This window comes from Carcharhinus amblyrhynchos, chromosome 5 (assembly GCF_965287045.1).
Source record: "Carcharhinus amblyrhynchos chromosome 5, sCarAmb.v2.hapA, whole genome shotgun sequence".
Lineage (NCBI taxonomy): Eukaryota > Metazoa > Chordata > Chondrichthyes > Carcharhiniformes > Carcharhinidae > Carcharhinus > Carcharhinus amblyrhynchos.
Genome location: NC_137328.1, coordinates 36,127,485 through 36,144,557, shown reverse-complemented (window position 1 = coordinate 36,144,557; position 17,073 = coordinate 36,127,485). Strand labels below are relative to the sequence as shown.

The 17,073-nt window shown below is 41.4% G+C and overlaps 1 protein-coding gene across 1 annotated transcript in view; it reads left to right on the top strand.

Annotated features, from left to right (window-relative positions):
- The window catches only part of melk (maternal embryonic leucine zipper kinase), a 101,687-nt gene that overhangs the window by 10,985 nt on the left and 73,629 nt on the right, over positions 1–17,073 (top strand). Inside the window, exons 5-6 of the mRNA XM_080189650.1 lie at positions 13,526–13,669; positions 16,403–16,471. Of these exons, the coding sequence (XP_080045776.1) occupies positions 13,526–13,669; positions 16,403–16,471 (213 nt within the window). The remainder of the gene's footprint in view (positions 1–13,525; positions 13,670–16,402; positions 16,472–17,073) is intronic.

Sequence of the window (17,073 nt, the reverse complement as noted above, 5' to 3'; positions counted from 1 at the left end):
GTATGAAATGAGTGATGCACTCATGAAGGTGCCATCTATTGGATGAGGTATTGGCTCAGATTTTACAATAGACATAATGGAGAGTCGGTGCTGTTAATTATTATGGGTGTAATGGGTCGTCAATTTCCAGACTTGCAGTGTCCTATTCCTTTAATTATTGTTGGAAATGTAAAAAGTTTTTCTTTGTCTCACTTTTTTCTCAATCCCATTTTTCTTCTTTTTAACTTCTGATGTGATTTTATGTTGTATTAACTGTTCTAACTTACACTTCCTAGTTTAGACTCAGCTTGCCTCAGTGAGGATTCTTCAATCTATCAAAGATGTACAAGTACAAATTGTTGCATTAACTGTTTGGTGTATGTGTTTGTGCAAATGCTTACATCATTGCCTCTCTGGGAGAGCTGTATTCAAGTTTCAACTAGATAGTATACATTGAGTTTTACTTGGTCAAAGCACAAACTCTAGCTATTAGCCTATGATCAGTAACAGTGATGCAAATGGATCATGGAATTGTTAATGGAAATTAGAGGCAAAATTTTTATCAACCTTTATCAATTTATCCTTACCAATCAGGTGGGTCAGAGAGTCTGGCAATGGCAATTGCAATTCAGGATTCCTCAATTATGCTGAGGAGTTTTCCCTATAGTGCAGAAGGACAGATGGAGAAAGGTGTTTTAACATAGAACGTAGAACACGACAGCACAAACGGCCCTTCGGCCCACAAGTTGCGCCGATCATATCCCTACCCACCATGCCTATCTATAACCCTCAATCCCATTAAATCCCATGTACTTATCCAGAAGTCTCTTAAAAGACCCCAACGAGTTTGCCTCCACCACCAATGGCAGCCGATTCCACTCACTCACCACCCTCTGAGTGAAAAACGTACCCCTGACGTCTCCTCCTGTACCTACTCCCCAGCACCTTAAACCTATGTCCTCTCGTAGCGACCATTTCAGCCCTGGGAACTAGCCTCCGAGAATCCACCCTACCTATACCTCTCAACATCTTAGAAACCTCTATCAGGTCGCGTCTCATCCTTTGTCTCTCCAGGGAGAAAAGACCGAGTTCACTCAACCTATCCTCAAAGCATGCCACCCAATCCAGGCAACATCCTTGTAAATCTCCTCTGCACCCTTTCAATAGCTTCCACGTCCTTCTTGTAGTGAGGCGTCCAGAACTGCGCACAGTACTCCAAGTGGGGTCTGACAAGGGTCTTATAAAGTTGCAGCATTATCTCCCGACTCCTAAACTCAATCCCTCGATTAATGAAGGCTAGTACACCATACGCCTTCTTGACCACATCCTCCACCTGCGAGGCCGATTTAAGAGTCCTATGGACCCCGATCCCCAAGGTTCTTCTGATCCTCTACACTGCTAAGAGTCCTACCCTTGATATTATACTCCTTCATCCCATTGGACCTGCCAAAATGGACCACTACACATTTATCCACGTTGAAGTCCATCTGCCACTTCTCTGCCCAGTCTTGCATCCTATTTATGTCTTGCTGCAACTTCTGACACCCCTGCAGACTGTCCACAACACCACTAACCTTTGTGTCGTCGGAAAACTTACCAACCCGTCCCTTCACTTCCTCATCCAGGTCATTTATGAAAATGACAAACAGCAAGGGTCCTAGAACAGATCCCCGGGGCATCCACTGGTGACTGACCTTCATGCAGAAAAAGACCCATCCACAACCCCCCTCTGTCTTCTGTAGGCAAGCCAGTTCTGGATCCACAAGGCAACAGCCCCTTGGATCCCATGCACTCTCACTTTTTCAAGAAGGCTTGTATGGGGGACCTTATCAAACGCCTTGCTGAAGTCCATATAAACCACATCCACCGGTCTTCCTTCGTCAATGTGTTTAGTCACATTTTCAAAGAACTTAACTAGGCTCGTAAGGCATGACCTGCCCTTGACAAAGCCATGCTGGTTACTTTTGATCATACTAAACTTCTCTAAATGTTCATAAATCCTGTCCCTCAGTATCCTCTCCATCAACTTACCAACCACTGAGGTCGGACTCACTGGTCATTTCCCGGGCTATCCCTGTTCCCTTTCTTGAAAATAGGAACCACATTCACAATCCTCCAGAAACTCTCCTGTCTCCATTGACAACGCATAGATCATCGCCAGAGGCTCTGCAATCTCTTCCCTCACCTCCCACAGTAACCTGGGGTACATGCCATCCGGTCCCAGTGACTTATCTATCTTGATGCAATTTAAAGGTTCCAACACATCCTCTTTCTTAACGTCCACATACTCAATCTTTTCAGTCTGCCGCAAACCTGCAGTACAACCTCCCAGACCATTTTCCACCGTGAGTACTGAGGCAAAGTATTCATTAAGCACCTCTGCCATTTCTTCCGCTTCCACACAGACTTTTTCCCCCTTCACCTTTTACAGGTCCTATTCCTTCACATCTCATTCTTTTACTCTTCACATATTTGTAGAACGCCTTGGGGTTCTCCTTAATCTTACCCGCCAAGGCCTTCTCATGACCCCTTCTGGCTCTCTTATTTCCTTTTTAAGCTCCTTCCTACAACCTGTATACTCCTCTAGATCCTTAACATCTTCTAGTTCTCTGAACCTTCTGAGATCATTCAGGCACTGAACCTGCACCGACTCTGAAAGTATATCTTACTCAGACCCACCTTCTGTCTTAGTGTAACTCACTTTTACCATAGCTAACCCACATAGCCTACCCATCTTTTTTATGCTAATGGACAATTTAGCATGGCCAGTCCACCTAACTTGCACATCTTTGGAGTGTGGGAAGAAACCGAAGCACCTGGAGGAAACTCTCACATACGTGGGAAAATGTGAAAACTTCACACACAGTCACCCAAAGCCAGAATTAAACCTGAGTCTCTGGAGCTGTGAGGCAGCAGTGCTAACTACTGCGCCACCCTGAGAAGCTTTCTCCTAGTTAGCTGGGGAACTGATCAGTGACTACCAAAACAGCAGCTAAGTCAGTGCTAAGGCCAGGAATCAATTGGAAAGTTATGGTAATGGACAAGGGGGTTAAATTAGATGGGCTGTCAATTGAGTGGTATGTAAAGGAGGGGGGAGGGGACAGGTTGATGGCCTCATGTTGGGTGTGACTGGAAGTGCTGTGGAGCTGTAGGAGCAGAGAAATGAATTGGGATTGAAAGTTTTATGGAGGGGATGTCTTGTGTGGGGTGCCTGAGTGTGGAAACTTCATGGGCAGCTGCCTGGATCCACAAAGTATTTGTGAAGGCACTAACTTCCTGAATACACCAAGCCCTCTTCTGACCCTTGAAAATACAGCTGAACACAGTTTGTAAGGCTTGCAACCCTGTTATTATATTTAAAATTCCAACCTGCTTCATGGATCGGGTTAGTTACCCACCAACATTCTGGCCTCTGTTAAAGCTGGAAATAGCAGGGTTAAAGGCATATGTTGACCTGGAAACTGATTTCTGAGACTCAGTTTTCAACTGGATTTTCAGATAAAGTTCAGTCTTTGATGTTAGTATCAATATGTTATTTTACCTGGATATCTATGAATGAAGTGATTTGTATGCTTGAAGATATTGTTAGTGTTCACACAAAAACATGAGATCCTAGGAGGAAATCTGTATGGTCTTGGATTGAGCAGGGCATATCATCATGTACAAATTTGCTACACATTTTTAAGGAAGGAAGCTAATAAGTAGGTATAAAGTAAGTTGATATAATTTTTGTAAAGGCTTTGATGAAGTTCTGTTCTGGAGACAAGTATAGGTGGGGATAATCTAAGAACATAAGAAATAGGAGCAGGAGTAGGCCATCTAGCCCTTCGAGCCTGCCCTGCCATTCGATAAGATCATGGCTGATCTGAAGTGGATCAGTTCCACTTTCCTGCTCTCTCCCCATAACCCTTAATTCCCTTGTCTGTCAAAAACCTATCTACCTGTGACTTAAATATACTTAGCGAGGTAGCCTCCACCACTTCAACGGGCAGAGAATTCCAGAGATTCACCATCCTTTGAGTGAAGAAGTTCCTCCTCAACTCCAATCTAAACTGCTCCCCCTCCCCCCTTATCTTGAGGCTGTGGCCTCTAGTCCTGCTATCCTTTCTAAGCGGGAAGAATCTCTCTACCTCTGCCCTATCCATCCCTTTCATTTTATCTTATACGTCTCTGTAAGATCCCCCCTCATCCTTCTAAACTTCAACGAGTACAGACCAAGTCTATTTAGTCTCTCTTCATAGTCCAACCCCCTCATCTCTGGTATCAGCCTAGTGAAGAATGAGGGGAGATTTCATTGAGATGTATAAGATGATGAATGGGATGGATAGGATAGAGGTGGAAAGACTCTTCCTGCTCAGAAAGGACAGTAGGACTAGGGGGCACAGCCTCAAGATAAAGGGGGGCGATTTAGAACGGAGTTGAGGAGGAACTTCTTCACTCAAAGGGTGGTGAATCTCTGGAATTCTCTGCCCGTTGAGGTGGTGGAGGCTGCCTCGCTAAATATTTTTAAGATGCGGGTTGATGGGTTTTTGATAAGCGAGGGGATTAAGGGTTATGGGGAGAGGGCGGGAATGTGGAACTGAGCCACGACAGATCAGCCATGATCTTATTGAATGGTGGGGCAGGCTCGAAGGGCTAGATGGCCTACTCCTGCTCCTATTTCTTATGTTCTTATGAACCTCCTCTGCACTCCCTCCAAGGCCAAAATATCCTTGCGCAAGTGCGGTGACCAAAACTGCACACAGTACTCCAGCTGCGGCCTCACCAGTGCCCTGTACAGTTGCAGCAAGACCTCCCTGCTTTTATATTCGATCTCCCTCGCTATAAAGGCCAACATACCATTCGCCTTCTTGATCACCTGCAGACTGGGTTTTTGCGACTCACACACAAGGACCCCCAGGTCCCTCTGCACCGTAGCATGCTGCAGCTTTTCGCCCTTTAAATAGTAATCCCTCCTATTATTATTAATATATTAATTATTAATAATAAATAACCCTCTGAGAGTTGTGAGGCTCTGCTGGCTTTGGAATTCAAAGGATAACATGAATTGTTGGAAACTAATGTCCCAACTGGGAGGGGTTGTGGGTTTTGAACAAAATTAAAAGTATATGGCTTGCACTTGTAGATTCAAAATAGCAATACGGTTTATTATAGGAGCTGTTGCCTGTACAGAGTAGAAAATGAAACTGAAATAGAAGCCTGTGAAACAACCCAATGATATCACAAATCTGACTGACTTGAAACAATCATGCAATCTCTTAAATTTATAACATCCCCCCCTTTTACTTCTGTGGTCATGATGACAAATTACTGCGGTGTTATACATAGGATCAATAATACTTTAGGCACAGTACTGTGCACCATCAGTCAGTAAGAAGGTTTTGCCAAAGGGTCATCTGGACTCAATGTCAGTTCTTTTCTCTGCTTACTGATGCTGCTAGACCTGTTGAGATTCTCCAGCATTTTCTGTTTTGGTTTCAGAATTCCAGCATCCGCAATAATTTGCTTTTGTCTACTTTGTGTTTCACCCTGTATGGTTCAGTGGGGACATTCACAGTTGTTATTCTTTTTGTACAATGCAACTTCTTGTTCTTCTTTAAGGTACCCAGATTCTTCTTCTGAATATTCTTTACAGGGGAAGCTGATCTAGCCCAACAAGCTTGTGCAGTGTGATCCATTTTGCCTCAATTCTTGCATTGACTATCTTTACCCCAGCATTCGCTCACTACATTCCCCTATTGGCATATCTGTGACATGCTTGTTGCTGTTTTGACTTATGGCATCTTCTTTCCTGTACCAAATTATGAAGCCTCTTAGCAGCCAGTTCCATCAACATTGATTTCTACTGCTGTCTTTAAATTCAAATCATGTTCAGTGAGCAATCTTCTTTGAATAGCCTCGTTTTGAAGTCCACAAACCTGATGATTTTTAAAGGTATCTTCGAATAACTCACCAAACTCAATGTTCTGCCAGCCTTTTTAAGGTTGCCACAAAATAAGCAATCTTTTCACCTTCCATCTGATTCCTTTGGTGGAACATGAAATGTTCCATGATGGTCAGTGGCTTTGGAAAGTAATACTCTTCAAGGATTTTGTCCAGTGGCACAATGCTATTCATTGCCCTACAGTGGAAGGCTTTCATTTTAAAGGTTGGCCTGGATTAAAATGAGTAGTCAGAGATGAATGATTGACGTGTAATCTAGTGCATTGTCCAGCCCTACAGAACTACCTTAGAGAGCAGCATGTAATAATTCAGTTTCTACATGCTACAGAAACTACCTCATTTAAACTGTGGAATGGATGTCACAGAACCCAATTTAAAAACATCTGCCCAAGCTTGCAATTTGTTATGAAAAATCCTTCTGATGGTTGGGTTATGTCTCCAATGCATATTATGTAATGATGATTTTGCTTTTGATTGACCTGTCAAGGATGTGGCCTAATTTGCCTGTTGGATTCTGATGTCTGGATTTACCATATCTTTGCTTTGAACTTCAAAGGAAAGTAAGGACCTTTTGTTAGGATTATCCGATTGCCATAATGTGAGCAGAAGTTTTCTTAATTCTTTCACAGCATGTTGATGTCACTTGTTGGACCAGCATTTATTGCCCATCCCTTATTAGGCTTGAGAAGGTGATGGTGAGCTGCTGCCCTGAATCACTGGAGCACAAGCAGTATAGGCACATGCTTTGTACTACTAGGAAGGGATTTCCAGGATTTTGACTGAGTGACAGTGAAAGAAGTGATATATTTCCACATCAGGATGGAGTTGCTTGAGTACGATATTCATTACTGGACAAAAAAATTACTTAGAGCCACTCCAAATTGACTAATTTCTTGCAATCTGATTATTTTTATCACAGACCAAAATACTAACATAAATCATCTCTCTTTTTCTGATTTTATTTAACTTGGTATCAAATTACCCTACATGATTGATGTAATCATTATGTTGACAATTTCTGCCATAGTCTGTAAATTGAATCATCAAGGAGCAAAGGTCTCTTTTGAACAGAGTATTGTACAGCATTTTTAAAATTGCTAAGATAAGTTGTGCACATACTTTTGAAAAAACATATTTAAATGAATTGTCTGAACATAGAACAGTACAGGCCCTTCGGCCCTCAAAGTTGTGCTGAGCTAAGTCCAAAACCAAGATCAAGATATCCCACTTCCTATCATTCTGGTGTGTTCCATGTGCCTATCCAATAACTGCTTGAAAGTTCCTAAAGTATCTGACTCCACTATCACAGCAGGCAGTGCATTCCACACCCCAACCGCTCTGAGTAAAGAATCTACCTCGGACATCCCTCCTATATCTCCCACCGTGAACCTTGTAGTTATGCCCCCTTGTAACAGCTACATCCACCTGAGGAAATAGTCTCTGCACGTCCACTCTATCCCCTCATCATCTTATAAACCTCTATTAAGTCACCTCTCATCCTCCACTCTAAAGAGAAAAGCCCCAGCTCCCTCAACCTTTCCTCATGAGACCTACCCTTCAAACCAGGCAGCATCTTGGGAAATCTCCTCTGCACTCTCTCCAATGCTTCCACTTCCTTTTTATAGTGAGGTGACCAGAACTGCACACAATATTCCAAATGCAGTCTCACCAAGGTCCGGTGTAGTTGCAGCGTAACGCCACAGCTCTTGAACTCAAACCCCCTGTTAATAAACATTAACAACACTATAAGCCTTCCTCAAGGCTCTATCCACTTGAGTGGCAACCTTCAGATGTCTGTTGATATGAACCCCAAGATCTCTCTGTTCCTCCACATTCCTCAGAACCCTGCCGTTGACCCTGTAATCTGCATTCAAATTTGTCCTACCAAAATGAATCACCTCACACTTATCAGGGTTAAACTCCATCTGCCATTTTTCTGCCCAGATCTGCATCCTATCAATGTCTGTTTGCAGCCTACAAGAGCCCTCCACCTCATCCACTACTCCACCAATCTTGGTGTCATCAGCAAATTTACTAACCCATCCTTCAGCCCCTGCTTCCAAGTCATTGATAAAAATCACAAATAGCAGAGGACCCAGCAGTGATCCCTATGGTACACCGCTGGTAACTGACCTCCAGTCTGAAAATTTTCCCTCCACCACCACCACCACCACCACCACCACCACCCTCTGTCTTCTGTGAGACAGCCAGTTACTTATCCAATCGGCCAAATTTCCTTCTATCCCACGCCCCTTTACTTTCTTCATGAGCCTACATAGGGAACCTTATCAAACGCCTTACTAAAATCCATGTATACAACATCAACTGCTCTACCTTCACCTACACACTTAGTTACTACTTCAAAGAATTCATTCAAATTTTGTGAGGCAGTACTTACCCCTTATGAAACCGTGCTGATTATCCCGGATTAAGCTACATCTTTCCAAATAGTCATAAATCCTGTCTCTCAGGACCCTTTCCATTAACTTACCACTGAAGTAAGACTAACTGGCTTATAATTACCAGGGTCATTCCTATTTCCTTTCTTGAACAGAGGGACAACATTCACCACACTGCAGTCCAAATCATCTATCTTAAATTGTATTGTGACGCCTGGGTGCTGGCTTTTAATTAAATGCAAGGAATTGCTCATTAAACAATCCCAAAACCCTACCTGTAACAATAATAAATGATATGGGAGTCAATTAAGCTCTAAGAGCATCTGCCTTCCTGGTTAAGGCATGAGCACTCCCAAGATAAGATTATAGATTGGTTCTAATACAGCAGTGATGGCAAGGAATCAGCTTCAATGCATTGCCATCAGTTAGTATACTGGCCAAACGTATTTTGCAGGAAACCTAAATTTTAAATAAAAACATAAACATGCTGTCAAATATGCTTCAAATTTGGATTCTTATTTCCTAAATTTAGAAGATTAAGAGGTAATTGATCAAAATTTCAAGATATTAATGGGAACTGATTGATGGGGGTTGATAAAGGGAATCTATTTCTGCTGGTTGTGAAGTCTAGGATGAAACACATTTGCCTAAATATTAGAGGAGAATTTTAGGAGTAAAGTTAGGAAACGCTTCTACATTTGAATTTTAGATAATTTTATGAGAAATACATCCCAGCATATTTAACATGTCACCTTTAAATATCAGAGCTACAGCATCTCTTACCTTCCTTTCGGTCCCTCTGAACAGTCTGAGATCCCTGGATATTTAACTCCCAGCTGTGATCATCCTGCATCCATGTCTCTGTAATGGCCACCAAACCATATTCGTTCGCAATGATTTGTGCTGTCAACTCCTTTTACCTTGTTTCGAATGCAATGAGCAGACATGCCCTTATGCTAGTTTTAGTAACTTTTTAAAATTCTAACGCTTCCGTTAATAAAATCTCTTGAGTTCTCCTTCCTTAACTTTTTTTTCCTGATTTTTGATGTAGTTGGAGTCTTCTCCCCACATTTTGTCCTTGCTCGCTCCTTCCCGGACTCCTTACATAGGTTCCATCCCCCTGGCATATTCATTTAAATCTTCCCCAACTACTCTAGCAAACACTCCCCCCTAGGACATCAATCCTGGTCCTGCTCAGGTGTAACCCACCCAATTTGTACAAGTCCCATTTCCCCCAGAACTGGTCCCAATGCCCCAGGAATCTGAAACCTTCACCTAAGCACCATCTCTTCAGCTGTGTATTTATCCAATATATCCTGTCATTTCTACTCTGACTAGCACATGGCACCGATAGTAATCCTGAGATCACTACCTTTTGAGATCCGGTTTCTTAACTTTTTTCCTAGCTCCCTGTATTCTGCTTTTAGGACCTCATCCCTTTTTTTAACCTATGTCATTTGTACCAATGTGTACTACAACCATTGGCTGTTTGTCCTCTCCCTTCAGAATATCCTGCAACCATTCTGAGACATCCTTACCCTAGTACCAGGGAGGCAACACAGCATCCTGGAGTTTCGTTTACGGCCACAGAAACACCTGTCTATTCCCCTTACCATTGAATCCCCTATAACTATTGCACGGGCACACTTCCTGCCCTCTGCTGCAGAACCCACCGTGGTGCAGCCAGTTTGGCTGCTGCTGGTTTCCCTAGAGGTCATTCTCTCAACAGTATCCAAAGCCGTATGTCTATTTTACAGGGGAATGGCCACAGAAGATTCCTGCACTACCTTTCTCTCTTGCTGTGTCTGGTAGTCACCCATTCCATTCCTGCCTGTGGAGTCTGAGCCTGCTGTGTGACCACCTCTCTATCCATGATACTCTCTGACTTGCGGATGCTCCAGTGCCTCCAGCTCTGAAACTCGGGCTTCCAGGAGCTGCAGCTGGAGATACTTCCTGCACACATGCTGCCCCAAAGGACTGGAATTGTCCCCAGCCTGCCACATTGTGAGAAACACAGCTCGCAGTTAAACAATTTAGTCAAGTCAAGTTCTGAAGGAGCAAGATTTTATTTGACGTTCTTGCAAGACCGGGTGTCCAACAAAATAGGCACACCATGCATAGATTTGCAGCACATTTTATACTTTTTTACAAGCATTGTAATGGCTTTGCAATGTGTTGTTCTCCCCTAATTGGTGATCCCTGTCCCATCTATGTGTTGTCATTCCCCTATTGGCTCAAGGTGCCCCAAATTCCCATCCCCTCTACTCTCCATCTAACCAGGTCTCCTGTTATCACAAGAGTGCATTAGCAAACTCATCCATCTTATCCAACACTGTTACATGTCCAGTTCAGATTGGCGGTAATCAATCCTTTGCCAACTTAATCACTGCTGTCCCAACCATCTCAGGGACCTTTTCCCCCTTTTATGCTTAGTTGTAAAAACAACACATCTTGCAGACCATTTGCTTTTTGTAACTTGGCCTCTTACATTCCTGCAGGATGTGGTGTATGCTTCACTGCACATCACATCTCTGGTGTTATCTCCACATTACAGGCAGTCTTTTTATTATCCCTAACTAATGCTGTGTTAGCAGCATCGAACCTTATGTCCTATGTTTATGACTAAACTCACAGTTGTTTCCATAATGTGGGTTATCAATGTGCCTGACTATATCCAGTCTATTTAACTTTAAGCTATTTCTCTATGCTCTACAGATACATGTGTTAACAGCATCTTTACCTATTGCTCACAACGTGGAGCAAGAGGAGCAAACCACGGCTTGGAGCTCTCGTGTCATGTCTTATCCCTTTAAATTAAACTTTTGAAAGATGTTTTGTTTCAGATCATATCCAATTTTCTAGGGTCCTTCTTTCCTGCTCCTTGTTACTACCAAATATAATCTTTTCAAACTATAAACCACAGAAATTACACAAACACTATTATAGTGTACAAAAACTACAATGCCAAGAGCAAAAAGAAAAGAAAAAACACTTACTGACCAATCAGCATTCTCCCTTGTAGCCTCTGCTGCCTGTTTCACCTAACTCCGTGTTCAGTCAACTCGAAAAGCACTCCTCACAATCTGGCAGCACTCAACGTGCAGTTGAGATGAGGAGAAGCTTGTTCATTCATAGGCCGCTGAACCTGTGACATTCTCTACCGAAGGCTGTGGCAGCCAAGTCACAATGTATTTAAGATGGAAATAGATTTCTAGACTCTAAAGGTATGGGGAGAGCCTGGCATTGAGATAGAAGATCAGTCATGACCGTATTGAATGCTGGAGCAGGCTTGAGGGCCGAATCACCCGCTCCTATCGTCTATGTTTTTACATTTCTATGAACCTCTCAAATTCTTATCATGTATAAGGGAATCACTGGGAAGAAATAAAAAAAAATTAGAACTAAGTTACTAACACTACAAGTTAATAGTGCTTGCTTTGTTTCATTCTTGTATATAATAAAATTTTTGTTTTGTTTAAAACATGAAATTGCATGGCACATTTCTGTAATTAACTATGGGGTGTTCTCTTCAATATAACTTTTTATATCTCAATCAATGTCTCTGTTATCTCTTCTGTAGTTTTCTTGAATATACATGGGCGTACACCATCCAAGTATATTCTTTAGTTTTGCTTGTGTTTTAATTATTTGTTCCATTTCTATCCCAATTGTTTGTTCTTTTTAAGATCAACCTCCTGTGAAATGTTGATTTGTAATCTGTTTCAGTAAGATCTGAGGCAAAGTCACTGGATGTCTGTGGGTTTACCTTGCCTATCCTTTAATGGCTATATTCTTTCTTTGATTTTCCATTTTATTTAGTTATCTGTCCAACATTACTTCCTTTTTATATTCCTTGATAATTTGATTTTCTGTAATATCTAATTGCCTTTTAGACTTGTTGCTTATTTTTCTATTAGCATCTAAATACCTATTCATGCCTTTTTCTTTCTTTAGATATTAATTTGTCCTTATTCATCTACAGTGCCTTAAACTTAGCTTGCATATTTTTAACTTTTGGTGGCTTACATTTCTTTTGAACTCCAATGATCGCTTTTTTGAAGATTTCCAACTGTTTTTCCCAGTAAGAAGATTTTCACCGAGTTTAGTTTCAGTTCCAGCCTTGTTTTCTAGTTACGGAGAGTATAGAAACCTTACAGTTCAGAAGGTGGCCATTCGATCCATCAATTCTGCACCAACAACAATCCCACCCAGGTCCTATCCCAGTCACCCCACATATTTGCCCCACTGATCCCTCTAACCTACCTAAAGGGCAATTTAGCATAGCCAATCGACCTAACCTCAGGCTTATCTAGCATCCCTTAAATGCATTGATATTATTCACCTCCAAATACTCCCTGTTACTCCAATACTAAACATAACCATTGTTTTCTGTCATAATTCCAAACTCTACCTGCAGATTCCATCTCTCTCCCTGCAAACTGTCAAAAACTGCCAGATTATTTGCAACCTTTGCATCAGCTTCCCACCTCATTTATTCCATCTCCAAGATCATCCACTTCTATTTTTTGACTCTTCCGTGGAAACCCTCATCCATGCCTTTATTATTTCCAAATTTGATTATTCCAATGCACTCCTGGCTGGCCTCTCACTTTCCACCCTTTGTAAACTTTCATCACACCCAAACTTGCACTGAATTGTGTGTGTCAAAATCTTGTCATTGCAAGCCTACACTGGCTTTCAATCCAGCAACGCCACAATTTTATCATTCTCAATCTTCGTTTTTAGAATCTATCCATGGTCTTGCTTTCTCTTATCTCTGTAAATTCCTTCAGCGATACTTGCTGCTCCTTGAACATCAGTTTTAATTGGTCCATTATTTGCATCTCTACTTCATTTTACCTGAACCCTGGGTTCTGAAATTCCCTTCTTAAACTTATCTGCTTCACCTTTACATTAAGATGCTTCGGTCACCTGAATAATATCTCCACATATGACTTGGTATTGAATTTTTATTGATAATGCCCTGTGAAGCATCTTGGGATATTTTACAAAATTAAAGGCATTCCAGAAATGCAAGTTATTGTTCCATTACACATAGTGAATCCAATTTTATCAAAAGTTAATATGAAATAAACTGGAGGTCAAATCGATATCATTGATTTGAGAGCATTTATATTTCATCTTTGCATGTTCTCTTTTAAAAATCAATTTTTATGCTGTACACACTAACATTTTTATTGCAGTACTGTCCTGGCGGAGAGTTGTTTGACTACATTATTGCAAAAGACCGATTATCAGAAGAAGAAGCTCGGATCTTTTTCCGGCAAATTGTATCAGCCGTGGCTTATGTTCACAGCCAGGGGTATGCTCATCGGGACCTTAAGCCGGTATGTATCATCAGAAAGAGAATTATTTGTAATTTAGCCATGTACATGTTATTTGAAGTCAATATTTATCAAATTTTTAAAAAATCTACAATGGAGAAAAGACACTGTTGATTCCCCATATTGCAATGGCTTTCAAAGCATCAGAAGACATTAAGGGCAACCAACTATTGTATCACAGAAACACAAAATTGTTATGGTGCTGAAGGAGGCCATTTGGCCCAATGTGCCTGTATCGGCTTACCAAACAAGCATCATGTCTTAGTGCCATTCCCCTGCCTTTTTCCCGTATTCCTGCACGTTGTTTCTATTCAAGTAATCATCTGATGCCCTCTTAAATGCCTCAGTTGAACCTGCCTCCACCATACTTCCAGGCCTGCAATCCAATGTGAGCTAGTGTGAAAAGTTTTTTCTCCCATCACATTTTGCTTCTTTTGAAAATCATTTAAATCTGTATTCTCTTGTTCCTGATCCTTTCGCCAGTGGGAATGGTTTCTACCTACTTACTTTGTCCAGCCCTTCATTGTCAACAAATTCAAGGACAGCTTCCTCCCTGCTGTCATCAGACTTTTGAATGGTCCGATCATATGTTAAGCTGATCTTTCTCTTCACCCTACCTGTCACTGCAACACTATATTCTGCACCCTATCCTTTTCATTTCCTCTGTTCTTCATGAACAGTATGTTTTGCCTGTATAGCAAAAAACAGTACTTTTCACTGTATCCCAGTACATGTGACAATAATAAATCCAATCATGATTTTCAACATTTGTATCAAATCTCCTCTTAGCCTTCTCCTTTCCAAGGAGAATAATTCTAATCTCTCCAATCTACCCTCATAACTGAAGTTTCTGATCCCAGGGATCATTCTGGTAAACCTCTTCTGCACACTGTCTGATGTTTTCCATCCTTCCTATAGTGCAACACCCAGAACTGTACACAGTATTCCAGCTGAGGTCTAACTTGTGGCTTGTGTCAGTTCAACACAACCACCTTGCTCTTGTGTTCTATACTCCAATTAATAAAGTTCTAAATACTATATGCTTTATTAACTGCTCTCTACCTGTCCTGCCATCTTCAATGATCTGTGCATATCTTCCTCTTCCTGCACCCCCTTAAGAATTTGCCCCTTATTTTTTATAGCCTTTCCATATTCTTACTTCCAAAATGAATCACCTCACACTTCTCTGCATGGAACTTCAACTGTCACCTATCTTCATATTCCTCCAACTTGTTTATATCATTTCAAAATTCTACACTGTCCTCTTTGTCATTCACACTGCCTCCACGCTTTGTGTTAAGTTGGAGCTCCAGGAACACAAGAAGGGGGAAAGAAATCTGATCTGGAGAATTATTTTTAGTTACTGAAGGAAACTGTGGAAGCAAAATTCACTCCTTGCTGGATATCACAATTTTTAATTGGTATGTTGTGGGTGAAATGTATTTGGATTGACTCTTTAAGTCCCTTGGACTTTTGGAAATGTTATATAGTATAGCTCATTACATATACAACACATTAGTCAGGCAGTCTCAGCTGCAAACATCTGGGGCAGAATTTCTGGCTGTGCCTCTAAGGTCAGAAAGTCCCATCTGAGGTCAACAGACTCTTGCGCAAGGATATTTTGGCCTTGGAGGGAGTGCAGAGGAGGTTCACTAGGCTGATACCGGAGATGAGGGGGTTAGACTATGAAGAGAGACTAAATAGACTTGGTCTCTACTCGTTGGAGTTTAGAAGGATGAGGAGGGATCTTATAGAGACGTATAAGATAGTGAAAGGGATGGATAGGGTAGAGGTAGAGAGATTCTTCCCGTTCAGAAAGGACAACAGGACTAGAGGGCACAGCCTCAAGATAAGGGGGGGGAGCAGTTTAGAACGAAGTTGAGGAGGAACTTCTTTACTCAAAGGGTGGTGAATCTCTGGAATTCTCTGCCCGTTGAAGTGGTGGAGGCTACCTCGCTAAATGTATTTAAGACACGGGTAGATAGGTTTTTGGTAGACAGGGGAATTAAGCGTTATGGGGAGAAAGCGGGAAAGTGGAACTGGTCCACTTCAGATCAGCCATGATCTTATTGAATGGCAGGGCAGGCTCGAAGGGCTAGATGGCCTACTTCTGCTTCTACTTCTTATGTTCTTATGTTATGTTCTTATGCATGATCTGTGACCCGACCGCTACAATTCCCATAGCAGGCGGGAAGGAAAATTCAGCCCCCAGAGGTAATTCTAGTTAAACTTGTGTGACTTTTGCATGTAGTTGGCTAGTGTAGGTTTGTGTATGAAACTAAAACAACAGTTATGTGCTTATAATTTTATCTTTACCATAATTCCTAGGCTGGATATTCTGTTGGCTGGAAACCAGAAAAAGACCTCCCTTGTTTCTCTGCTGTATTCACAGCTATGTGCCGTATGTGTCACTTCCTGGAAAGCCTCTGAATTCCCATTATATTATTGTGTAACAATGGCCTCTACATGAAGGTCATTTAACAGAATGTAGTAGCTTGCCAAACAGGCTGAATAGAACCAAGGTTTACAACAGTTGAATATGTTGGAGCTCTAATGATGGACTAGTGTTCTGGTGCATCTGTTTTAGCCTTTTGGGATTTAGAGAGATGTTTTCTCTCCTGACATGCAGTTCATGATTTTCCAGCACTTATTCATCATTATGGTCAGGTCTTGATGCAAGGCTGGCATTTCAGTGTCTGTGTTTGTATTAAGTATTCTAACTTCTTTCTTCCATAGGAAAATCTACTGATAGATGAAGATCATAATTTAAAACTAATTGATTTTGGCCTATGTGCGAAACCAAAGGCAAGTACAGCTATCCCTGCAAGAATTTTGTGTTATGCCCTTAGTTTTGTGAAGCTGTTGGTGTATTTTAAGTACAAAATTCTGGCAACATTTAGGCTACAATCTTTACCCCAAAACTGAAAATTTAACTGATGTGATTTATTGCTTTTTGGTCTAAGGTCTTTGAAGCTTCAGCACAAATAAATCTGTACCACAGAGATATCTAGTTATGTGTTCATCCCAGTGACCAGAAAATTCAGCAGTTAACCTTCTCTATTACATTTTGAAAAGTTTGTATTATCTATATTTTCTGCAGCTACTGCACTTTTGGTTACATTGTGCTTCTGGTGCTCAAGCTTGAAATCAGGAAAAAATTTGTAAGGTGCTATATTCTATCAACTTACCTGTATGTCTCAAACTTGGACAATGGAACAAAATAGAAACCTTTTAAATGTGGATGCTAAGGTATATGTTAAAAATTCCAAATACAGACAGACAAATGAGGAGGTGCTTGAAATTTCAAGAGCAAAAAATACTCTTTTATAATATGACAGCTGAAAAGAAAATGTCAGCATCCCAGCCACTTCATCAGAGCTGAAAAGCTACAAAAATCTCTTCTAGAG